At 37.3% G+C, this 25,286-nt stretch overlaps 1 protein-coding gene across 2 annotated transcripts; it reads right to left on the bottom strand.

Annotated features, from left to right (window-relative positions):
• Positions 1–4,019: 4,019 nt before the first annotated feature.
• Positions 4,020–24,892, bottom strand: plppr4b (phospholipid phosphatase related 4b). Of its 2 annotated transcripts, none has more exons than XM_028434436.1 (7): positions 24,578–24,892; positions 13,404–13,589; positions 8,844–8,973; positions 8,013–8,208; positions 7,529–7,586; positions 5,920–6,093; positions 4,020–5,839 (listed from the first exon to the last, which is right to left on the bottom strand). In XM_028434436.1, exons 1-7 carry the CDS (start codon positions 24,647–24,649, stop codon positions 4,193–4,195), a joined length of 2,463 nt encoding a protein of 820 aa, XP_028290237.1. In that variant the 5' UTR covers positions 24,650–24,892; the 3' UTR covers positions 4,020–4,192. The 2 variants fall into 2 exon arrangements, with proteins under 2 accessions (XP_028290237.1, XP_028290239.1); XM_028434438.1 differs by having other exon boundaries at positions 24,518–24,659.
• Between the last annotated feature and the right edge of the window lie 394 nt (positions 24,893–25,286).

Below are 25,286 nucleotides of genomic sequence, written 5' to 3'. Positions count from 1 at the left end.
AGTGATCACGAATAGACGAAGAGGAGTATTTAGTCCATACCGACGTTTAGCTAAGCGACACATGCTACAGTGACATCCATACAGATCAATTAAAAAAAAAAGAGAGATGCGTTTCCTTTACGGGATAAACAAAAGCCTTGGAGAGTCAATGCGTGGAGGAAAAAAGATTGTCATATACAATGTAACTCTCACTATAAAACACATCAAATATCATGTAAACCTGTTCTGTCATTTATAAAGACATTAATGATAAATACTTTTATATAAACACTGTAAAAATGGACCATGCTAGTCTTGCTGGGGTACAGAATAAAACGTGTATAATACACTGTAGGCTTCCTATGTACAGTTACATATACATTGGATCTTGTTTCGCATCTTGGCTTTGGTAATTTTTTTTTAAAAAAAGTGTTGGTTTCTCCGTATAACACACCACCATAATCATAGTCTTGTGAAAATCTATCTTTTCAGACGTAAAGAAAACACAATAGAGGGAACTGGCAGCATACACTATAGTTTCTACTGATCTAATGCATAATATAAGTTACCTTTAGTAGGAAATCTGCTGGTTTCTGATTATTGGCACTACAGGAAATTACAGCGTGAACCCAAATCAAAGTGCTGTGCTTCATTGCTTATTGTTGGAAAGAATACTACGCAATCAGTGAACATTACTGAGAAAACGAGAGTTATTTAATTAAATAAAAAGGACTTTTACTTTTCAACTTTACAACTGTTGCTGGACAAAGTATACATGAATTTCAGCCAAGAGGTGCTGCAACCTATAAAGGAATCTCTTTTTAAATATAGCTTTAACTATTTTTTAAATTTTTTTTTTTGGAACAGATAATAATTGTAAAAACACTGCAATATTTTGGCAAATACACTTTTTTTTTTAACATCATTGGAAATTAGAAGAGGTCAGAGTCAAGAGACCCTTGCACACTGTATAAAAATCTATTAATTTATTACTAAATCACGCAAGACCACAGTCTTGTGGTTGTCAACAGTCGGTCAGGCGTACTATACTAAGGATCAGCGTTCATTTTGTCGATTTAAAATTTTCATCAGAGGCTACATTTTTTAAAGTGAAAATAACTAGACTTTGACTAATTTTAAAAAAAAACAAACACAATAACCAAAACATATGAAAATATATTTATAGTTTCGTCGCCTAATAAAAACAAAACTATAATTTCGTAACATGGGACGAAATCCAATCAGAACTCATGCGAACATGTGGTCTAACGCATTGATCATTAAAACAAATGTGTATTTACAAAAACTTGTATTTTTCAAAAATGTATAAACTCTTATCCTGTATATTTTATTCGATTATAAGTTTGACTAAAAGCTCAATGTCATTTAAGTGACTAAAACTAGACTATAACTGAAATATTCCTGATGTCTACATTTTGACTAAAGCTACATTGTGTTTTACCCAAAAGACTATGACTAAAACTAAAAAAACTAAATTAACACTGCTAAAGGCCTGACCCTAACTCAACCTTACACCCAGTCTGAACTGGTTACCAATCCAGCTACACAAACCTATTGCCTATATAGACAATAAATTAGATAACGCCATACAAAGCAATGGTTAATACTTGAGCGAATAGCTCCTCCCCCTAAAAAAAGCACAGTAACCAATTACTGCAAGACCGCTGCCGTTCATTTAGTTTTAATTAATTTCACTCAAATGTACAGTTATAATTTATATTATTAAAATGAAGTGAGTAATTTTGTCATCCAATCCACTAATTGCACAACTAATTCTGTCTAATCAGTGGATACTTTGGAAATTAGCATGCAGTGGCCAATTGTGAGGCTAATGCTATTGCTGTAGGCACGGTTGGGGTCAATTACTGTACATATTTCAGTTACAATTAGGTTTTCAATTACCCATGTTTAATTGAAATTCAATAAGAAATGGTCTATTTGTACGGTTGACGTACGGACAACCCCCGGTGCTATTGGTACGTTTAACGAAGTACAAGTACGTAGCGTCTTAGGTTTAAGTTTAGATTATAACCCAATATCGCAACAATTTTTAGGTTTAGGGTAAGGTTTAGTATTAGTCACGTGACCTAAACTGGCCAATGAGGGGCGCTGCATACGAATAGAATGTCGGTGTTTTGATACGGCAACTGTACGGATAGCCACTGCCATTCATTAAATTAAATTAAAAATATTTTTTATCCTCAGAAAGCCAATTACAATTATGTTCTCAGTTACTATAGTTCAATTACAATTAATCACAATTGCTGAGTTCACTTTTTCTGTTAGGATCTGTTATGTAACCAGGTCCAAAATCAACTGTAAAATGTAAGTGGTGTGGGCATCTGAGCCGTTTTTGTGTCCGTATACCCCCGTATGTTTCTGAAATGCAAAAAATGTGGTAAAGCTTGATATGAAACATATTTTAATGATTGCTAACTACATATGTACATTGAACTGTAACATGTTTCCCCAACTTTGCATGAAATTGTAATTGACAATTTTTAAATAATGTTCATGGCAATTACAATTACAAAGCGAATTATCTAAATTCAATTACAATTTCATTACGATTAGGACAGCAACAGATTTTTTAAATTACAATTACAATTATAGTGATGCCATAATCCTAATTATTATTAATCACGTGATTACAATTTTAATTGACCCCAACCCTGGCTGTAGGTAATGCTAATGCTAACATAAACTGGTTTTGGATCAAAAAGGACGTTGAGTGGCGGCTGTTTTTAGTAGTAATAGCAGAAACAGTAGTTATGTCATAAGTAATTACTAGTATCACTCTAAATATGGTTTATCGTCAGTCATAAAATGTCACAGGAAAGGCCGCTCGGTTGTATTTGCCATGTTGTGTCAGCAACTTTAGCGATACTGTTAATCAATGACTGATTAAATATGAACATGTAATACTGGAAACAAACAAATAGGTACATACAGTAAGTATCCTACTGTAAATGCTGGTTATTCAAACAAAAACATAGCTTTGTAGTAGTTGTAAAATGAGAATATGTCTTCCTTCTAAAGTATTGGGAAGACATTTACAATAAAACGAATCACTTTGAGGATGTAATGAGCCTTAGTAATTTAACAATACACCTGTTCTCAATAAAAATGGCAAAAATCCATAATAAATATGACTAAACTGCACAGGTTAGCAGGTGTAGACAATTTTTAGCAAAAGGTTAATTTTGGCAGTAATACAGCAATGTATCATAGAAGAACGACGCCGAGCTGTGATGTTGGTTTGAAGTCTTGGAAAGCTACAAACTAAACTACAAAGCAGGGTAAAAAATATTGATGGTGGATTAATAAATCCACCATCCAATTAAAACATGTTAATTATTCATAAATAAAGGACTTATTCATTACTTTACAGATTGTGCATTGTATAGACCAAAACAACTCCCAAAACTAGCTTTAACTAAGCTAGAAGCATCTTTGAGTGTCCAAAAAAGCGCTATATAAAATTGACGTATTATTATTATTATTATTATTATTATTATTATTATTATTATTATTATTATTATTATTATTATTATTATTATTATTAAAACATATACTTGAGTTTTACAGCAACAAGTTACAGTAAACAGGTGTTTCAGTGCAAGTCACAGCATGTTTGATTTCATGGCTACAGAGGGAATGCTAAGCACACTTATGGCTCCAACAGTATTCAGTTGAATATGTGGTGTTACTGTTTGTACACAAATAGAAACAAAATATAAAAACATATCCATCACATATTATTGACATATTGGTTACTTTTTGTAAAATAATTCACTATCTTTTTGAAGTTCACAGTTAGTGGTTTTGTATCTATATAGTGCTTTCTAACCGAGCACCCAGAAGTATTTACAACGCAGTAGTAAACATTGGTATCACAGCTTTGAAGCATTTTTTTTTTACGTGTGCTACAAATCAGAATTCACTGTGCTAATCAGTTTTTCTTTTCAAACGTTGGTTAATTACGAAAAATGTCTTTCTCCTACCTAAATAACACACCATTCACATTACAGTACTTTTTTTTTTTTTTTCTGCAACACACACATTGTTGTGCTTTTAGTGCAAACACATAGAAAAGTCATGCTAGGTAAACCCGTCATTTGAAGTGAATCGATGTGTGCATTGACAGGTGAAACCAACTATATGGCGTTTCTACAGTCAGTGTTTATAGAGGTCAGTCCTTAAAAGCAGGGGTGATTGATGTTCCCTTGTAGAAGATACTTCGAGCACTGTCGGGGCTGTTGGCTCTCTCCGGAATCAGAATCATGTTATTACTTTTTCTCCGTAAAGTGGACTCACGGCTAGAGGAGACTGAGAGGGTTTCTGAAGGAGTCTCCCCACCGCCCCCGCTGCCTCCAGCAGAACCCGAACCACCACCATCCCCTGGTGTGACTCTAATGGTGGAGATTCCTTGTGGCTGGTGCCTCTGCTCTGAATGGCCTATTTTCTGTGTGTGGACAGTACCCACAGATGGAGTACTAACAGTGGAAGTGGTAGGAACTAGGTGATTAATTCCTTTTATTTCAATGGACTGTTCGAGCACTCTCTCCGAGTTCTCCGAGTCCCTGTTCAGATTATTTGGATCAAAAGACTGCTTCATATTCTCTCCTCCTGCTTCACCACTTGACATCCCTCCTCCAGTGCCATGATCCAGCGATCGCCATCTCCACGAGCCACTCCCATCAGTGGAGGGTGGCTGAATTATTGGTCTGTTTTCAGGATGGGCATCAACTCTAACAATTGCCCCAGTACTTCCTGAATTATTGCCCATGGTGATACTTAGTGGGTTTGGTCCTTGGGTGGATGTCAGGTCTTGGTCTGGTGGCCCCCGGTAAACCACAGGGCCCTGGCAACTCCCAGCGGCGCTGCAGGCTATGCTGGTCTCATCCAAACTCTTGGAATGTGTTTGTAGGAGTCCCTGCTGCTTGGACATAGCTATCACTTGCATAATGCGTGGCTGGGCATTGTGTCCATTTTCGTAAGTCCTTGGGGCCATTTTCTCTGCTGCTCTTTGCCAGTTACCCTGAATTGTGGAAACCCCCTCGTTGGCTCCTCGTACCACCTTCAGGGAATTAGTATTGTAGTTTTCATGAGCTTCCTCTGGTATGTGGACAAGCTGTGAAGACCCAGGTCTTGACTGAATCGATATTCTGGTCCCTCCGGTGATACCGCTGCAGTTAGTGGGCAGGGTGGAACTCGTCCCTGCAGAGAGTTTGGACATGTATGCATGAGCGTCAAAACTTCCATTAGGACTCATGGTTAGAAGTTCAGAGCTGGCTCTGAGCTCCATGCTACCGTGATGGTGGGGAGGCTGTGAGGACTGGCCAGATGATGAGTCTACGGAAGACGAGAAGGAATTAGGAACCTGGAATGAGCACTTGTGGCTGTTTTTATTTTTCCATTGAGAGAGAAGCTCTTTTGAGCGGCTGGAATCCATGGAGGCGTGATGAAGAGTGGCAGCATGACGTCTGGCTGCTTCCTCATATGCAGCCATCGCCTGAGGGGTGTGGACTCGAGGAAGGGTGTGACTATAAGTCCCCAGAACATCTTTATTCAGATGACTATGAGTGGATATTGCTTCCACATCCGCACCGGATTGCTTAAGGTTGTTATCAGGTCTCTGCTGCAAAAGACCTCTGTGAAGAAGTCCTTCAGAGTGGGAGATGGGCAGACTGGGCTCCCCAGACATGCTGGCTTTCATTTGCAGAGAATGGAGTACAGCCTCCTGGCTTATGTGAGGCAAAGCGGGATGATGTACCATCAGCGGAGGGGAGCGGCTGCTTTCCTTGCTAGACTGAAAATTCCCAACTGCATACAAGCCCTGCCGATGACAGAAAACAGAATAACAGGTGACATTCTGCCATGTTGTTAGAATAATATGAAACCAGGACCAACTCCTACCAAGTAAACAGCAATAGATCCCCCAAGCAGGAAACCTACGTAAACATCAATGGCATGGTTCTTGTACTGAATGATCCTTGTTAAACCACAAATGATGGCACTGATGATAAAAGAGAAGACCAGCAGGGGCTTGAGCAGCTTAGAGGAGTCCGTCAGGGTACTGTTGAAGTACATCTGTCAACACAAGAGGAATCAATTAAATCATCTTGTGTCACTCAGTCAATGAGTCCTATTAAGTAAGTTACGATTTGGAGAGACATGTACACATGTGTTGTCTATTGGCTTCTTGTAGGGCTCTAACAGTGTCCGATAGGGCAGTGGTTCCCAAACTTTTCACAGTCCCGTAACTCTTCATACATTTAACCCGAGTCATGTACCCCCTACTCCTGCACACTTCAAAAAAAACAACAAATAATGTAACGTCATACACAATGTAGCCCTACTGTTAAATTTGTCTCTGAATTTTATCTATCCTGTTGAAGAATAATATATAATATAAAAAGAAGAATAATCTGTACACACACAAGAAAACGTCTTATTCAGAATGACTGCTTTATTTTAATTAATTAGCCTACTGGAATTTTCAGTCTGAAACAATATAATTATTATTTTGGAAAAATAAATCTACCAAACATTTTTTGATTGAACATACACCGGTAATACTACATATTCATCACGCCAATCTAGCTCTTGTCAGATTTTCACTTTTTTGATGAGATTACGTAGGCTAATGTGTAATTTGTGACAATGCGTGGAGGCTCCTGACTGCTGGTCAATTTATAGTCTAGTTCCCAGTTTTGTCAAGCTGTTTTTAATTTTTATTCACTAACCCCCTATTACAATTGGCATACCCCTGGTGATACCCGTACCCCAGTTTGGGAAACTAGGTCCTAGCATTATTGTTAAACATTTTCCTACTTCGACAATATAAACTATACACACTGCACAAAATGACGTGCAGGTGTAGGAACACATTCAAATGTGAAGGAATATAAATAAAAATATTGATAATAATGAAAAAACAAAGCAAGAAAATAATTCAAACATCCACTCGGTTCATGAATGGATATTAATCTGCTTTTTGTTTGACGTTTGCTATGACCTCCATAGGTTGTCATAGCAACCACGGAAGAACCAACACAGCAAGCACAACAAGCACAAACAAAGGCTTGTTAGAGCCCGATATGTAATAACAACCCAAAATGTACAACTAGTCAATAATGTAACAAGATGCTGAGCCCAAATTGTAAAAACTGTGTGTATATATAAATAGATACTGTACACATTGAAGCAATAAACCCTTTAATCCTTAAACCATTGACTCAATCTATGATGCAATAAAAGTATTACACTATTCGTGGATTTTTCTTCATAATGTAATAACAAACATAACGCAAAACGTTTTTACGTTTTGGGCTCAGCACTTGTGTTACATTATTGAGCAGTTATTACATTTCAGGTTTTATAAAAAAAACTTCATAACAAATCGGGTCTTGTTATATTTCGGGTCGTTGTTATATATCGGGCTCTAACAAAGCTTTAAATAAAACGTGTGCTCTGTCAACAGTCATATAATCAGGGTAGAGAATGAAGTTGATGTTTTCCTTACCGAAACATAGACAGCAGCAAAGGATGCAAGGGTGGCATGTTGTGACGGGAAAGACTTTCTGTAAGGACAAAAAAAAATCAGAAACGTATCTATTAAGTATAATATAGTATGGTAAAATTCAATAGTTTAAAGTACAACAACAAGCACCAACTATTTGCTTTTTTTTTTACCATCTTTCTCTTACAGTTGATCTCTTATTTAACCGAAAATTACAAATAAATCAAGGTCAGATACACAGTCACTGTGTGCAGCACAGAAAAAAGAGACAAATGAGTGTATGACCCACTTTTTTAATGAAACTGAACAAAAAGTTGATGAAAATCAACTTTTTTCTAAACAATGCCTTCGCTTTTACCACTTGTTGATAAAAGTTTGTGTTTTTGTAAAACAGTAAAAAAAAACAAACACAAAAACATTAGCCTATGGAATTAAATGAAGGAATTTCTACGTAGTAAATATGGCTCAAGCAAACACTTTTTCTCACCTTCCCTGAATAATGGTTGAAGGGTCGGCTCCAGGGCAGATATCGTCCATGACGTAGGGGTTGTGCTCGCAACTCACATTTAGTAAGGTGTAGTTGGGTTTGCACACAGTGAGGAAATAAGGTGTTGGGTAACCTGTCATCAGTTGGAGGATGTCCGTAATTAGGGCAGTGGCACAAAGACCAAATGCATGAACACCTGCAAAAAGAGGTTGAGATGGAAACGTAAGAGAGGAAATCAATTTGCAAATAAAGGGAAACCATTGGGTGAACGTAGGGTTTAATACAAATATTCTGTAAACAATTTAAACAAACTACCACTGAGTTAAACAGTGATGACTTCATAATCGATCAATATCAGCTGAACAATTTATTTATTATTTATTTATTTATTCAGTTTATTTCCGACATGGTTGCATTCACAGAAGTTTTGTTATTCTTATTTATTTTTATTTATTTATTCAGTTTATTTCCAACATGGTTGCATTCACAGAAGTTTTGTTATTCTTATTTATTCTTATTTATTTATTCAGTTAATATAATAAATGCTGCCAATAATAATAAGTTAATCTAGCCTCATCTGTACTACGGTAATTGTGGGTAATCCCCAGTTTAGCGTGACTTTATTTGATTTTATTTATTGTTTTGCATTCCAAGTAGACCTCCTCCATATGGACAAAAAAATACCTGCATATACAAAGTCATACATTTGTACAGTTAAGAACAACAAGGAATTAGTTACTCAATAAAGGGGAATGGGTCAGAGCCAAGGTACAGTTTGGATTGTGACTCCTCATGTCTGTCTATACATGACAGAATCAAAGCTTAGCGTACCAACGAAGCGGATTGCTCTTCGAACAAAGGAGTTAAAGTTGCACCCGGCAGCGTTGATGTTGGCCTCAGCTCCAGCTCCACACTTCCTCCGGGATAGACAGCAAAAAAGAATGGCCTCTCCAATCATGATCTGTCAGAACAGTAAAAGTTCACATATTTTAACTGTAGGATGTTGTTTTTTGTTGCCTTTTTACTTGTGTGTAAGTGTATGACGTCTGCAACCAATAAAAAGCCACAGCAATGAAAAGTCAGAATACCATACTTGGTATCTGTTATAATAAATGGGTTATATTTTTACCTTTTTACACACTATATTATATAACCTTTATGTAAAGACTTGTTTTTGTAAATCTATTCGGTTAAAAAGGCTTATGAAGCATTTTTTAACAAACCTAGAGATTCCAGGGCGAACATGTCGCACTCCTCTGCGACCAGTCATCTATTCTCAGTTCATTGTTTTACAATACATGATAAAGATTTCTAAATAAAATGGAAACTCAAACCTCAATGAAGTCTCTGATGCTGAATGACATCTTACACTTCAATCTTTTAGGTATGATTTCATTTCACAATTACTCAAATTCTACTGCTACACCTTGGTAAAAAAAAATAGGACATTTTTGGTGAAGTTTAACTCCAATTTTAGGATACCGTATTTTTCGGACTATAAGGCGCACTTAAAATCCTTCAATTTTCTCAAAAATTGACAGTGCGGAGTGATATGTATCAGTACTGTGCTTCAACATACTGAACTGAAAAAGTGAATAATGTTCTATATTTTGTGTGTTAAACCTGAAAAATGTTGAGAATTATTGTTAATAAGTTGAATAAAGTTGGACTTATCTGACTATTTTGTTTCACTTAATAATAATAATAATAATAATAATAATAATAATAATAATAATAATAATAATAATAATAACAACAAACCGGTGCACCTTATAGTCTGGTGCGACTTATAGTTCTTATGTATGAAAATAGACCAGGTCAGACCCATCATTGATAGTGCGCCTTATAATCTGGTGCACCTTATAGTCTGAAAAAAACGGTACATTTTCTAGTCTGGCATGACAATTTTGATAAACTCCTAACAGTTACTTTTTTTCTTAATTTTAAGAATTTGACTATTTTCATTACACTATCTTCCCTTCGACAGATCCAATTGATGCAGTTTATTCGTGGGTGCGATCAATGATGGAATGCTGTCCCACTGTGTAACACTGAATGTGTGTGGACTATTATTGTCCGTAGGTCAGTAGGTCACTATGTCACTAGTACACCTCACAGTGACACATAAAACAGAGGGACATATTCAAGTGTGAAAGTATAACACACAAAAAAAAAAGGTCATATTATTTCAGATTCATATCTCGTTTTAGCAAATGACCAATCTTTATTAAATTTGACTCAGTTATGTCGAGTTGGTTTCCTGTGTTACCCCACCACGATTCATCCCGATTAGGTCCACAATATGCATTACAATCTTTCAAAAAAAGGAAGTGCCAACACATTTCAACCTATACTATATCATTATTAATTGGGATATAACCATGCGATCATCAACATAGGAACAATTTATATGAGCAGTTCTGGTACTCATTACTGCAGAGACTGTAAAGTGTTTTTGACATTAAAGAAACGGCGCTAGGTTGGTTTAAATCCTACCTATCAGACAGAACCCACTTTGTTCATGTTAATAATCTCTCCTCAGCGCACGCAAGAGTTAACCATGGAGCTCCACAGGGTTCAATTTTAGGACCAATACTCTTTACATTATATATGCTTTCACTAGGTGACATTATTAGAGAACATAATATACATTTCCATTGCTATGCGGATGATACACAGCTCTATTTGTCAATGAAATCAGACTAAACTCCTCAGTTATTAAAACTCCAGGCTTGTCTTAAAAACATCACATCCTGGATGAGCTGTAACTTTCTCCTCGTTAATCAGGATACATTTCAGTGATTTAATTTGGTTCAAAACACCTTAGAGAGAAATTATCAGAGCAAATAGTGTCTCTGGATGGCATTACTCTGTCACCCAGTACCACAGTAAAAAACTTAAGTGTTACCTTTGATACGGACTCATCCTTTAATCATCTCATGTTGTTATTAAATCCCTAAAAAAATGCATGCATATAATAATTTAAAATCTTATCTATGAATGCCAAATATTTAAATGTTTATAGGGAATTTTAAGCAGAGGACACTTACTAGTCTAAGGGGTTGGCTGTGTTAATTTTTCAGTGTGAAGTTCGGCCAATGGCGGCTGGCCAATAGGGGGCTCTAGGGCGCCGCCCCACCACTCACGACACGTTAGTTTGAGTAAGACATAAAATATATAATAATAATAATAATAATAATAATAATAATAATAATAATAATAATAATAATAATAATGAATTAAATACAACAAAACAAATTTATATTTGTATTTAGATAATCAGAATGAATATTATATAGATCATGATTATGAGTAAAGTTGTTTCGTCTATGGACGCCTCTGCGCGCAACTTACCAGCGTTCCAAAATTAAGAAAGAGAAATTTCATAATTATGCTTTCCCTGCCTTCTTTTTCAGAATGAGACCCAACATGGATAAAGACAGGTATGACCCATTTTAAACACTTTTCAGAAAAGGTACAGAAAAAACAAACTTGGAACATAATTAAATTTGATGATTTAAAATCTTGAATATGTCCATATTTTGTAAACTAGGTCTTAAATCATAGTTTGTTAGGTCTTAAATTTTGTACAGTATGTTCATTTACCACTTTCTTTTTCACCCCTTTTTTTTTATTTGATTACTTGTTAAACTAACTAACTTAAAGTATAGTAATCTTAACACACACTCACTCCATTGTATATACACATTTGTTCTTGCTTGTTTATGGGTTCTGTGGCAATACATCTGGTTAGTTTTAAAGCGTTTTGTGACTGCAAATCTACTTCTGGTATTTGTTCAAAGCTGCACAAACCCTGCTTTTGTTGTAGGTCTGTTTTGGAGTTGTAGTCTCACTCTTGTCATCTGTGTAGTTCTAAACTCATTTGGGGTCTTTTTTGGACAAAAAACAATAAAAAAAGACTATGCAAATAAAGAGAGAACATACCTAATAGACACAAATGTCCCCATTTCACTGTCAGGCCAAAATGGTCTTCCAATTCATATGAATTTTTCTTGATATGTTAACATTAACTTTATTCTTCCTACTCCCTTTTGACATATTATTACAATTATTTGTTTACATGGATCTTATCTGTTATTTTGAACATCTGATCGTTTTTCTCTGAATGAATAAAATGATCAAATAAAAGAAAATATATTTGTGTTTTCTTTTTTTATTTCCACCTCTATTTTTCAATCTATATTTATTTTTTGGACAATATTTTTTTTTTACATTTTGTATTTAATTTTACATTTTTGTTCATTTATTTTTAAATTTGGCAGGTTTGGTCCTCCATATAAAACTTTCGTTTGTAACAGTGTAATATTACATACATTTTTTATTTACTTATACTTCACCAGGTTGAACAGAGATGGAATAAGTGCAACTTGGCATAGCCAAAGATTGTGTTATTTTTTGGATGTATTTATTTTGTTTGTTCTTGAAAAAGAGAGTACATGTTGAACATTTTCACTATTTTTCACTATAGAAAACAGCTTGTTGTTATTTAAAATGTCAGCAATGTTTTTTTGGGGGTTTTTTTGCACTATTTTGCACCATAAGTTATTTTTGAGTTTTGATGTTTGCTTAATAACTAAAAATTACATTATAAGTTGTAGTTTTATTTATTTAATGAATTTAGCTTTGCTAAGGGACTAAACAATACATTCAGAAACACTTCTTTCTTCTTCTTTCTTCTTCTTCTTTGCCTTGTCTGCACATATTGTCAAAGGTCAACAATATCCCTGAAATGCAATCTTTTTCACGTGATACAGTGTAGGTCAGTCATTGGTCAGTTAAGGTCACGTGACAAAAACTAAACCTTACTCTAAACCTAACTCTAACCCTAACGCTAAAAATTGTTGCGATATTGGGTTATAACCTAAACCTAACACTAAGACGCTATGTACTTGTACTTCGGTAACCGTACCAATAGCACCAGGGGTTGTCCGTAAGGCAACCGTACAAATAGACACTTTCAATCTTTTTATGACAGCAATGCATGTTTTTTTTAATTGCAATTTATTTTATTGCATAATTGTGAACATCACCAGCCCTCCCTAAGGAAGGGTAAAAAAACATTTTATTAAAGGGAGAATATAAAAAGAGAGGGCAGTGTTACACCTAGGTAAGGGGTAACGGAACAGGGAAGAGGGAGTCAGGGTAGGACAACGCAAGAAAGATTTTGTGTTTAATACCGTTACTGTGAAGGGATTACATTTATACCGTGATATGAATTTTAGGTCAGATCTCACAGCCCTGATGGATGAAGTTATGGCACCTTGCTTAATACATCTAAAGTAAAAAATAAAAATACTCCATCCTGGCAGAGAAGAGGCACAGAAGAGAAAAGGGTGAGTTGAACCATGTTGTGTTGTGATGAATCCATACCGCTATTGCAGGTCCAGCAAAGGCCAGGCTGATGAGCATCAGCAGTGGGATGACCTCGTGGTTGGGGTCAATGTAGGGCAGACTCAGGCTGCGGTCATGGCAGTTAAAACCCGACTTGACTGGTTTGAAAACATCAGTCCATTCCAGGAAGTACAGACTGACCACAGATGACACCAGGATTGGCAACTAGAAAAAAAAAAAAAAAAAAAAAGCGTGGAACAATTTTAAGGAGGTACTTTATAATCAGCTGGAGCTTCAGTGGTTTGGAAATGAGTACATTAAACCATGAGGAGGCAGTGAAGGTTGAAAATGTCACCCTAATTTACCGGTTCAGTCACCGTGCTATCAGGTTTTATCGTAATGTTCAGGCACTAATGACCGGGTGTGACTGTAGTGTGATTTCCTTGGCTTTTTGCTCATGCAGGTTTTTATCAAAAGCGTTGAATAAATATTTCTCATGTCAAAAGCAGAAGAGAAACAGTTCATTAGTTTTTATCATCAACATTTTATACCGTAAAACTGTTGCTACAGGCTTTTATTTCCGTGTTCTATAGCAACAGCTTTGCGCTGCACTTAGCCTGTGGCAACTGCTTGCTCAAATTAGTTTTTTGCTCCCTGGGCTGTTGCAAGCATTTCCATTAAAAATCAGGCATGTTGAGGTTTTAGAAAGAGACATCTTTAGCTCAGCAGATGGGACTCAACTGAAGAAAACTGCTCTGTGTTGTGTTACACAGTACAGAGATGTGTATATTGGGTGACCGTGGCTGAGGTGGTGGAGGGGTCATCTTCTGATCAAGAGACTGGGGTTTAATTCCAGAGCTATATCTGCCAAAGTGTCCTTGGGCAAAACACAGGTTCAGATTACTTTATTTGTACCTGTAGTTAGATGTTCTTTGCAGTAAGGTGATAGTCAACCATACATTGATCAAAATACCTTTGGTTCCACAAATAGAGGATTAAAAGATTAAAACAGACAAAGATAAAAAAAAAATACAGAACAGATAAGTAAGAGCAAATAAATAACGTATGTGCAAAAAGATGCTATGTGTTCAGTGCTGTAAGCAGTAGGAACACATATGGTACATTTCTGTACCCAGCCATAAGTGATGAATGTGTCTGTGTATGTGAGGTGGGCATTTGTAAGTACATTTTAACCTTGCAAAGCACTTTGAACAGCATTTTTTGTACTAAAAAGTGCTTGATAAATAAAGTATTATTATTGATACTACATAGTTAATATACATATAGTTTAACCATATATACTATCATATATTAAAGCTGCAGTTTGTAGAAACCTCTCTCCACTCCATTGTAGCCTTAGCCTCTCCTACCAGTGTATTTATGAATGCTCTTAGCAACTTTTTTCTCACTAGAGACTGTCAACAAATGTATGGACTTTATCTTGCGTTATTGGATATTTTTTCTTACATTAAAATATGCTCAAAGATGATAATGGATTTTTAACAACATAACATACAAAAAAACTTACATACTGCAGCTGAAACTACATTACTGTTAACTTAACTATATTATTACTATTAACATGACGTGCATATTAATTCAATTCAATTCAATTCAACTTTATTTATATAGCGCAAATTACAACAAAGTCGTCTCAAAGCGCTATTAAATTTAAATTTCATAAGAAGGAAAGAAATCCAACAAGATCCACTTGAAAAAGCATTAGCAACAGTGGGAAGAAACAACTCCCTTTTAACAGAACCAGTTTCAGAGGTGGCAGCCATCTGCGTCGACTGGTTGGGGTTAGTGGACAGAAGAAAGAACGGAACAGGATGGAGAGATAGAACATCCGAGAGTCCCAGACTAGTTGAGGAGTGAACCACTGATCAGGATATGTTTGAATATAGTGTTGGTATTCTACTATATAATCTTAGTTTTTAGTTCCTATTTTTTTAGGTTTAGGGCTTTGTTCCTAGTGGTTAGGTTATTATATGGTATTATATGGTATACGCTTGAGCTGTTGTTTTGATCATCAAAATGAATGTTAAAGTCATCTACTATGATAGCTTTATCAGTGCTCAGCACCAGATCAGTGAGAACGTCAGAGAATTCAGAGAGAAATATTAGGAGTTGTTGCTTGGCCAGAAATAAGCAACCACACACTCAAGAAAGTGGAAGTAGAACAGAAGTGGAGTCGTGTACAAAGTGAATTCTAGTTATAGTCACAAGTAAAGTATTTAGCAGGCCTGCTGTTCCTCAAACACAGCTCACCTGCCAGTGGATAGCAAAAAGAGTTAAAAAGTGTGTTAAAAAGTGAAAGGGGAGAACAGATCTTTTCTATTCTGGGCCATATGTCATCATGATCCAGTCCAGGAAATAGTTCACAGACACTGAAAAACAAAGGAATAAAATAAATATGCTTCAGGTCTATTATTGAGATTATCTCAGGAATGGACTACGGTGGCAAAATATCACAGAAGCACACAGATCTGTAACAAAGATGTGCATAAAAACAGTGCTTGCTGTAGGTGTACATTTTAAACATGTTGCATGTATTCAGAAATGTCCTATTATTTTTGACCAAGAAAATGGATGTATGCATTTATTTCAGAAAACTATAATAATGTTGCTGTTTCACTTTAGTGCAAAGCTTGAACAATAATATCTTTAAATGGATAATATCCTTAACCCTTGCAGTTTCTTTAAAGACACAAAGTAGTGCAACATTTTTTTTTTCTGATGCATAAAGGATGAATTAACTCATCACAGACTATGAATGCTGGGAAAGCTCCAGCTCATTCATGCCTCCCTTCCCCCTACTTATCTTTCACGACCGAATTCATGGTCTGCCTCCCTCGCTTCTCTTCCAGCATCTCAGCATGTACAAATGAGAAATATAGGTCAGTGCCAGTGCTCGAAGGGATCATGCTCTGCAGATGAAGCTGTTCCCCTCACCATACTGTACTCACTCTGCTTCAGAGAGCATTTCTGAAGAAGGTTTTTGCATTTAAATCTAAGAGATTTTCTGTCATTTTTGCTATTTTCATAGTGATTAAAACAAGTACAGCCCATTGTATTAAAAAATTCAAAACAAATCCTTTGACATGATGGTGTGTATTATGTAGCTGGGACTAATAATGTGGAAACTAATTGTCATTTATGGGATATAGCCAATTTGATTGGCTATATCGGATTGGCATTTTATGCAATTAATGTGATTGTCTGTAATGTCTTAATTCGCCATACCGATCAATGACGTCATTGTGATTAAACTTTCTGTAGATGCTCCCATTGCATTGTTTTATCTCTATCGTCTCATTTAGACCAAAGAGTTGTTTGCTTTAGGTGACACGGCTTTATTTCACTCGCATTTGTGCGCAAAGGTGAAAACCTATGAGCGAACGGCAAAAATGTTTCAGTTGGAGCGGAGCGGCTGATTGCCAGACTTCTTCTCTAGTCTTCTTGCCCTGAAAGTGAGGGCAGCGTCTGTTGTTACTGCGCGCTTGTTTTGTTTTTTCAGCCTGAGCATGTTAGAAGAGCAGAGCGATGCGCTCCAGTGTACTTTCACTTTCATACCGAAGACTTCTGTCCGTTTTAATGGCGGTGGTGAACACAGAAGCATGTGTGTGCGTGTGCGCCACACCTCGGTTGTGCACTTGTGAATAGGGACTATAAGCAACAGCAGGTTTTGCGATGTCACAGTCAGGAAATATGTGTTTTCTCCTAATGCTAATGCTAATGCTGATGGAGGCTTCACGTAGTTCCACTGTGGTCTGCCTCCACATCTTCATCTCCAACTCTCTTGTAGTTGAAGCTATCCACAGCTTCGGAGCAGTCTCCCGAGGACAACCACCGTGTGCAATACCAGTCTGTGGACCATTAGGTACCGTGCTGCATGCCTTCATCGCACTAGGTATGCAACAATTCTCAATAATGTTTTTACGGTTTGGCATACAGGTTCTGCGCTGGTCTGTCTCTCTAAATTGGTGTTGCATGTGTGCCTGTGAGGGACTGGGAAACCCCGCCACATGAGTTAATAAGCTAATCACGACGCGCTAAAGTTTGTTGTCGCTAACAACAACGGTATGTACTTTCAGCATGGTTAGCAGCGAGGGGTAGCTACGGCTTGAGAAAGCAGTCTTTAAAGTCAGCAGTTTGGCATTATTTTCCTTTCATTGTCTAAGTCTAATGACAAGGAAGAGAAAACTGTGAATGAAAAAATGATTGTCTGTAAACATTGTTTACATTGCAGCCGTTTTCGGTGCTTGGTGATGTGGGCTTCCGTCATATACAATACACCATACAAAGGAATGTGTATGAGTTTAGTTTTTTTTCAAAGTTAAATAAAAAGGCTTAAAATGTACCTAAAACACACATATATTAAATTTGTCCTCTGCATTTTAACCCATCCCTGAGGAGCAGTTGCCAGCCATATTTGCAGCACCTGGGGAGTGGTTGGGGGTTGGGGGACCCTCCGATTACAAGCCCAGTGTCCTTAGCCACTGGGCCACCACTCCCCCACAATTGAAACGTGGGCTGACTGTATTGTAGCATTCCTACATCACACAGATGTATTTGTGAATGGAGCCTGTAACTGTCCTGTCAGATGTAACCAGATGTTTGAATTAAGGAGAATAAGGCATTATCTGTATTCAGGACTAAATGAATTAGTTTATTTACTGGCTAAAAGAGATAATTACATTATGTCCTGTTCCGGCGCAAATATATTATATATCAAGACAGAGGTTGATAATGATGTTATTGCACAGTGCACATTGTGCAGCGATGCGTGGGGTGGAGTCAACAATCTGTACAAGATTACATGTTCATTTCGCAGATGCTTTTATCCAAAGTGACGTACAACACGAGCAGTTTGGCTTAAGGGACTTGCTCAACATCCTACAGTGATGGCCCAGGTTGGATTCAAACAGGCAACCCCACTTCCTTAACCACTACGCCACCACCTGTACGGTTGTGTACACCAGAAACTGCTTTATGAAGTACCTGAAACCAAGAAAACAAAAAGTAAATCCTGATCGTTTCAACAAGGCAACATGTCTAGAAGAAAATCATGTTATTATAGCCAAAAGGGACAGCAGATAAAATCAAGAATAGATGGGTCTATGTATAAATAAAATAAAAAAGTTTGAGAATTTTTAAAAATTATTGTTTAATTTATATATTCCGAAATTTTGACTCCCATGGGAATGACCTTTAGTTAACAGTCTCCCTCATTCACACTTGTAGCCGTTGTAGGTAAAGCTGATTATTAACACCTGTCTGTTAAACCTGTGTTCTACTAGGGTTGTCAAAAGTGTTGATACCTAAAAAAGTATCAATATGTGAATTAGCCACCAGCCCTCTGGTAAAAATGCAGACTGATGAAAAATAGCATTGTGACTGCGACATAACTTTGCATGTGATGTTCTTGAGAAAATAATTGTCAATATATTTGATTTGTCGCCCCACGTTAATATTCCTTCATTGAAGAGTACCAAAGGTCTCTTTTTAGATATCTGCTCTTTACAGTAAAATGACAAGAATGGAACAAATTTATTCCAGAATGACTAACTCATTTTCATTGTTTAAAGGGCTCTTCCACTGACCCGTGGATAAAGATTTGAAATGACTTCTTGGATATAGAAATGTGCAAAGGATGGGGTTGATGATCCAGTTGGCCTTTTGGAAAGAATATTAATGTGGCAGGATAGAACATTGGAAAGACCAGAAGCAACATTTAGCTTGATCTGCAAAGCCAGAGATTAGTGTGGAGATACAGTGGAGGCTTTGTAATTGGCTAGCTAAACCTTGAAACCAAACATAAAACTAACTGATGAAAGAGGCTGATAAATTGCTTTAAAAAGCATTCAGTGAACACTGAGGTGGGAGCCACCATTTTGCATGAGAATATATTTTAAAGAGCTAAAAAATGAAAATAATAAATTCCCAATTACTAACAACTTTGGTAAATGTAAGAACTGAACAAATGCTTTCAATTTAATCTAAAAAGGATATCAATTTTCCAGAGAAATGAATTACACAATATAGGTATTCAGTTAGGGCTCTATTCTCCCATGCACTTATGTAAAAAAAGCCATGCTGCGCGCTATTCTCCCCTGTACTTAAGTCAGTCACTGCGTGCCTTCATCCCAGTTACTCACTCTGGGTGGATCGACCCTGAAATGCGGGCGTTCCCATTCAAATCTGGCCTTGCGCATATTCTCCCGTCTGCTTCAGTTCTTTCCCTCTTACGCGGTTCTGACCCTGGAATAAGTGCAGCGCATGTAAGGATGGTCCAGAAACTGTTCTCACACATATTTAAATGAGGCTCATCTTCAGTTCGGACTCGCTCACATCAGCTCCATGAGGCTTTAAACAATATATATTTAAAACTGCGTATTATGTGGGAAGCCAATGGTTCTGTTTCACTGCAAACATCTCTGTCTCCTCTGTCAGGACGCTCTGCGGAGTTATTTCCTCAACCCTCCAATGCATCACACATAGTCACGCTTTAGAGCTACAGGAACCGTATTGATGACCTATGACGATGACGCGCCGATCATTTCTGAATGCAGGAATGGAAGAAGTTAATAAAATCAGGCTTTCCACACAAACGTTAATCCGTCGTTAGTATGAGGGGAAAAAAAGGAGAGATTTTAAGTGTGGCTCGGACAGAAGAATGCGGTTGATCCTGTCACACTGCAAGAATCTGATCAATAATCTTATCAAATCAACCTGTTACATTGTTTATCATTCATTTTTCAAAATAAAGTGCCCTTTATCATTTTCACAGATTTCAATGACATTTACAAGCCTTGGGAAAACTCTATGTTCAGTGATTTCTAGACAGCCCCAAAAAAAATTACATCATGCCCCAGTCCGCCTCCTTTGCTTCAATCTGCCTTCATTGACAGACTTTGTACTTTTGGTCAACTTGCATGCCGTGGGCGTGTCCGGAACCTGGCAGGAGAGAAGCACGTAACTGCAGGCATGGAAAAAAGCGTTTAAGTCTAGACGGTAGAAATAAACTCCTTAATGCATACTAAATGTGCTGCTGTGTGTATGTATGTTATTAAGCTGTGATGCATCTCTTTTAAGATGAGTATTTATTTGTGTGTGTGTGTGTGTGTGTGTGTGTACACTGGTAATTAAGACATACATCTTTAAAACCAGTCACCTTCAGGAGACCTCCAGCAGCTTGGGGACATTATTGGAAGGGGGACATCCCCTAATGGGAAAAAGTCCTGCTTTCTCATCTTCATTGTGAAACCTCCAGAGGGAAGTGTACGAGCAGAACCCAATCAAAAGCAGCTGCCTCTAATCAGTGGAGCTAGAAGTCCTTACACCCAATGCAGACACACGTCACGTGGTCCGCCCTCGGTTCTGGAAAGTACTGTAAAGCTGCAGCTTGGAAAAACCACCGTCATACCGTTGTACCATGTCGAGACACATGAAGATGGCTACTGCACAATGTCAGGTTTGGATGCTGGAAACGACGTTACCATTTTTCCATCGTGGTAAGCGAGTCCACAACCAGCAGCATAGCTGTCTGTACCGCTTACAACATGTGGGCCAAGTTGTAGCCTTAAAAGAGCTACAGTATGTGTGAGGGCAGATGTTTGCTTTTATCCACTGTTTTTATTGTGGATTTTTATCAAAAGGGCAATGTGGAGACAAATGAAGACATAACCTCTTAAACCCACAGAGGAGAAATCAAGGCCATGACAGTACAGCATCATCTTCCTGTGTTGCCAAGCAAGCCCTGTACCCTCAGATGTGTTCAACGAATTGTAAAGAGCGAGGGGTCTTGCCAGTTTGATCCACGTGCACAGGTAAGTACTGTATCTCCCTCCAGACGTTAAAGGATTTGATCATTCAAAAAACTACATTCTGACTGTTAAAGCTGTAGGATCCACCTGTGGCAGGACAGTGGTACCTGCTCATTGCTGACACCATCACTGGCTAAGAAAGTGAGGAATGCATTGGTCAAAGACAACAAGCAATCTATCTTTATATCTGTTGTTGTATAAACAACAAGCGACAGTTTTGTCGGTTATAGCCACTGCCAGTGTTTCTCTATGTTTAAGTCTATCTGTGAACCTTCCTTGATGAGCTCTGCAACAACTGGGCATCGCTAATCATAAGTACTTATCAACATTAACCATGACATTTTAATAATCAAGACAAGATTTCCCTCCTCACTCTGACAGAGCACATGTGACATCATTTTGCTCACTTCTGTACCACAGACTGTTATGACTGGAGTGGAATGGTAGATCAAAAGAACAAACACACAAAGAAATGTGTTTGGCAGACTCCAGCATTTATACTGTACATATTTGTCAATACATAAATTGTTAACTGAACCAAACCACACACTTTTAGCTTCCTGTCTGCCACTGACTTAGATTTGCTGACCATGCAATCCTACTTTTCTTTATTGTCTCAGGCATGAAAGCATGACTTTCATGCTGCAAGTCGACCTGGAAACTATCCAACTCTAAGTTCCCAGGTGAGCCTACGTTTACGCTGTCTTGTGATTCTGTTCCATCTGGGTCGGCCAGACCTCCTTCTGTCAGAGTTTCCCAAAGTTTCCCAAGTTTTCCAACTTAGACTAAAACCTGTAGGACTGTCCAACACCGTAGACATAAAATTGCTGCCGAAGTACAGCTTTGATATTGTAAAGGTTTTGTTTGAGTCGGTCAAATTTGATTTCATCAGAATTGACCTGAATGAATGATGCATTGTTTTACTTCCTTAAAATTGTGAATTAATTTATTATTCTGATAAGAGAACATTTTAAACCTAATCTGTGGGCTTGGATAGTCAGGTATTTCATTTCTACCTTGTTTACATTATCTTTATGTCATCTACTTCACAAAACCACACAACACTGGTGCAAAGGTCACTACAGATTGTCGCAGTAAATCTCCTAAAGGTGGCGGGAACCAAATCCATTGACTGATTTCATTTATCCACGTCCTTTAACAGCTGGAAAGCTCCATGAAAGTGATGGACACACACCATTAGGCAGCGTAAATAGAGGGTTTAATTTACAGAGAGCTGGAACTTTAGGCATTGACTTAGTTTAAATGCCTCTAGCTTTTTGAGTGCAAACCTTCAACAACAGGTTTGATTTCCAAGACATGAGTTCCGAGTTAATGTTTATTAATCAGGTGTATTTAAAGTTAAAATAGTGTCCCGTAGTCCTGCAATGCACTGGCAACCAATGAGTATCAGGGGAAAGGGTCTAGCACCTATTTGATCCTGATTAAGCTATGGATGGATACATATTTGAGCTACGCAGACTTGTGAACTGAACAAAACATTTAAAATGCACACTTTAAATGCATTTTACACTGGATATTATGTTACAATAATGAATAAATATGTTTTATTAAATTTACAAACACGAAGCAGGACATTTATATTTACGTTGAATGTTAACCAACTATTTTTGCCATATTCTTTACAGTGGTCGTCTTAATTACAGGGTAACAGCTGTATTTATTAAAAAGATGTGGATAATATTAGGGTTTTTAAATACAATAGTACCCCGTTTATTGCGGGGTTTATGTTCCAAAAATAACCCGCAATAGGCGAAATCCTAATATTATACATGTTTTAAGGCTGTAAAACCCCTCACCACACGCTTTATACACTTTTCTCAGACAGGAATTAACATTTCTCTCTGGTTTAAACACTCTCAAAGTTCAAACCTTCGTTGATTTTAAAACATAAACCTGTTTTCAATCATACAGCATCTCCTCGCTTCAGCGGACAGTGAAACTCACTGAGTTGGATGTGTTGCTGGTGGGTGAAAGCAGCATTAGCCAATCAGGACTCAGAACACAATGCGAGTTCATACGCTGTAAAAAAAAAAAAAAAATGCTTCTAAAATTGCACTGTAAAAAAAAAAATCTGCGAAACACAGAGGCCGCAAAAGGTGAACCGCGATATAGCGAGGGACGACTGTATCTACAAAGGCAATACAGACAGAGACACAAAACAGACGCAATTAAAAAAACACACAATCATAAAAGCAGCTCTAATGGCTCTGGAAAGCCTGTTTAAAATAAGGAAGTGTTGAGCTGTTTTTTTTAAAAGTCTCCACAGAGTCAAGGGAGCTCAAGGAGAAGAGGAAGTTCATTCCATAGACGGCTTTAAAGGATTCTCCTCGGGTTTTGGGACAGGTTCGAGGAACCATTAGCAGGTTTTGGCCTGAAGACCTCAGACTCTTAGCTCTGGATCAGATCAGTGATATAATCTGGAGCCTGTCCGTGAAAGTCAGGACCAGAATTTTAAAATTCACTCTGAAGGCAACAGGAAGCCAATGGAGAGACTTCAGAACAGGAGTAATATGTTCTCTACTGTTGGTGCAGGTCAGGAGTCTCGCTGCAGGGTTTTGAATGTACTGTATTTTCTTTATTATATGATTCTTAATAAATTATTAACTTTTCCAATTTAAATGTAAAATAATAATAATAATAATTATTATTACTTATTTCTTTTGGGTTTTTTTGCCAAAATGATAAAAAAACAAATACAAAAGAACATAAATAAATTCAGAAATATCAATAAGACCAAGTCAGAGGTGGGCAATATGGGAAAATAATAATACAACATTTTTTTCTTTGTAAAATCACGATCACGATCATTTTAAGTTATTTACCAGTAAACAAACCAATTTGCCAACTTAATATTATTGCCCTAAATGGAAAAAAATAGATAAAAGATCATTTAAGTCAGGGTATTTTTCAAACAATTAAAAAAATATATATGTACAGAAAGTATATAAGCAATTTATCAAACTGGTTCCAAGTACGATTAACATCAAACAAAAAGGCTGACACAAGTGCAATATGCCAAATTAGTATACATCAAACAACACTTGTTCATAAATGTGGTATTAAAATATCACAAAAATAATAATAACTATACTGGCCCCACATTGGTGGATGCTGAGTGCTTTCATTTGCCCGCGGACCGCATGTTAGACACACTGTTCTACAGTGAGGAGGCTTTATCGCACTGTATATCTGACAGCACAATATTTCCACACGCAATAAATGCCTTAAGTACCGATTCTGCGCACATTGGTTGATAGGATAATGTTTGACTGAAAATAATAATGAATAAAAGTTAAATCTGACCTCATCATCTGATCATCAGCTGAAGGAAGCACAGTGTGAACGTTCAGTGGCATCGCTCACCTCCACAAAGTAGAAGCAAGGCAGCAGGCTGACGCTGTCTTTGGTTCGGATCCCTCGGTCTCTGGCAGACATCGTCAGGCCTTCAAAGGTCCAAATAGATCTGAGATGAGACGAGCTGCGGAGGAACGGCGGAGCTGTGAGATCAGGAGCGCCTCATGCCGCTGTAGTTACACTGAGGATGATGATGGTGGTGGTGGTGGTGATGATGATGATGGTGATGATGGTGGCGTCAAGGAATGCCTTCAGAGAGCCAATGGCCGGACGAGCAGGGCCAGATCCAGCCCTGGGCTTTGGTTCTGAGCGTGTTTTCCTTGAGAACGGAGCCGCGCACAGGGAGGGGGAGAGCGCATGCGCACTCAGAGCCTCTGGATGGCCTGTCTTATCATCCCAAATAAACCATACCTGGCTGTCAAGTTTTGGATTTGAAAATATGGGAAATGTTGCATGGGGTGCAGATTGTAAAGTTGCGCACGCTTAAATAAACAGCAACGTTTTGCAATATTTAGCAACAAACCACGTTTAAAAAACTTTTTTTTTTCTTTTCTTTTTTTTTTTTTTTAATGTTACTTTTGACCAGATTTACAGCAATACTTCTGAAATTTGTGATTTTTTTTTTTTTTTTTTCGTGTAAAAATATAATGTCACAGGACACACGTGCGCTTACAGACCCTTTCCAAAAAATTAGAATACCATGGAAAAGTTGTTTAAT

This window comes from Gouania willdenowi, chromosome 20 (assembly GCF_900634775.1).
Source record: "Gouania willdenowi chromosome 20, fGouWil2.1, whole genome shotgun sequence".
NCBI classification, from domain to species: domain Eukaryota; kingdom Metazoa; phylum Chordata; class Actinopteri; order Blenniiformes; family Gobiesocidae; genus Gouania; species Gouania willdenowi.
Note: the sequence above shows the minus strand (reverse complement) of the source record. Positions and strands in the feature narration are given on the sequence as shown.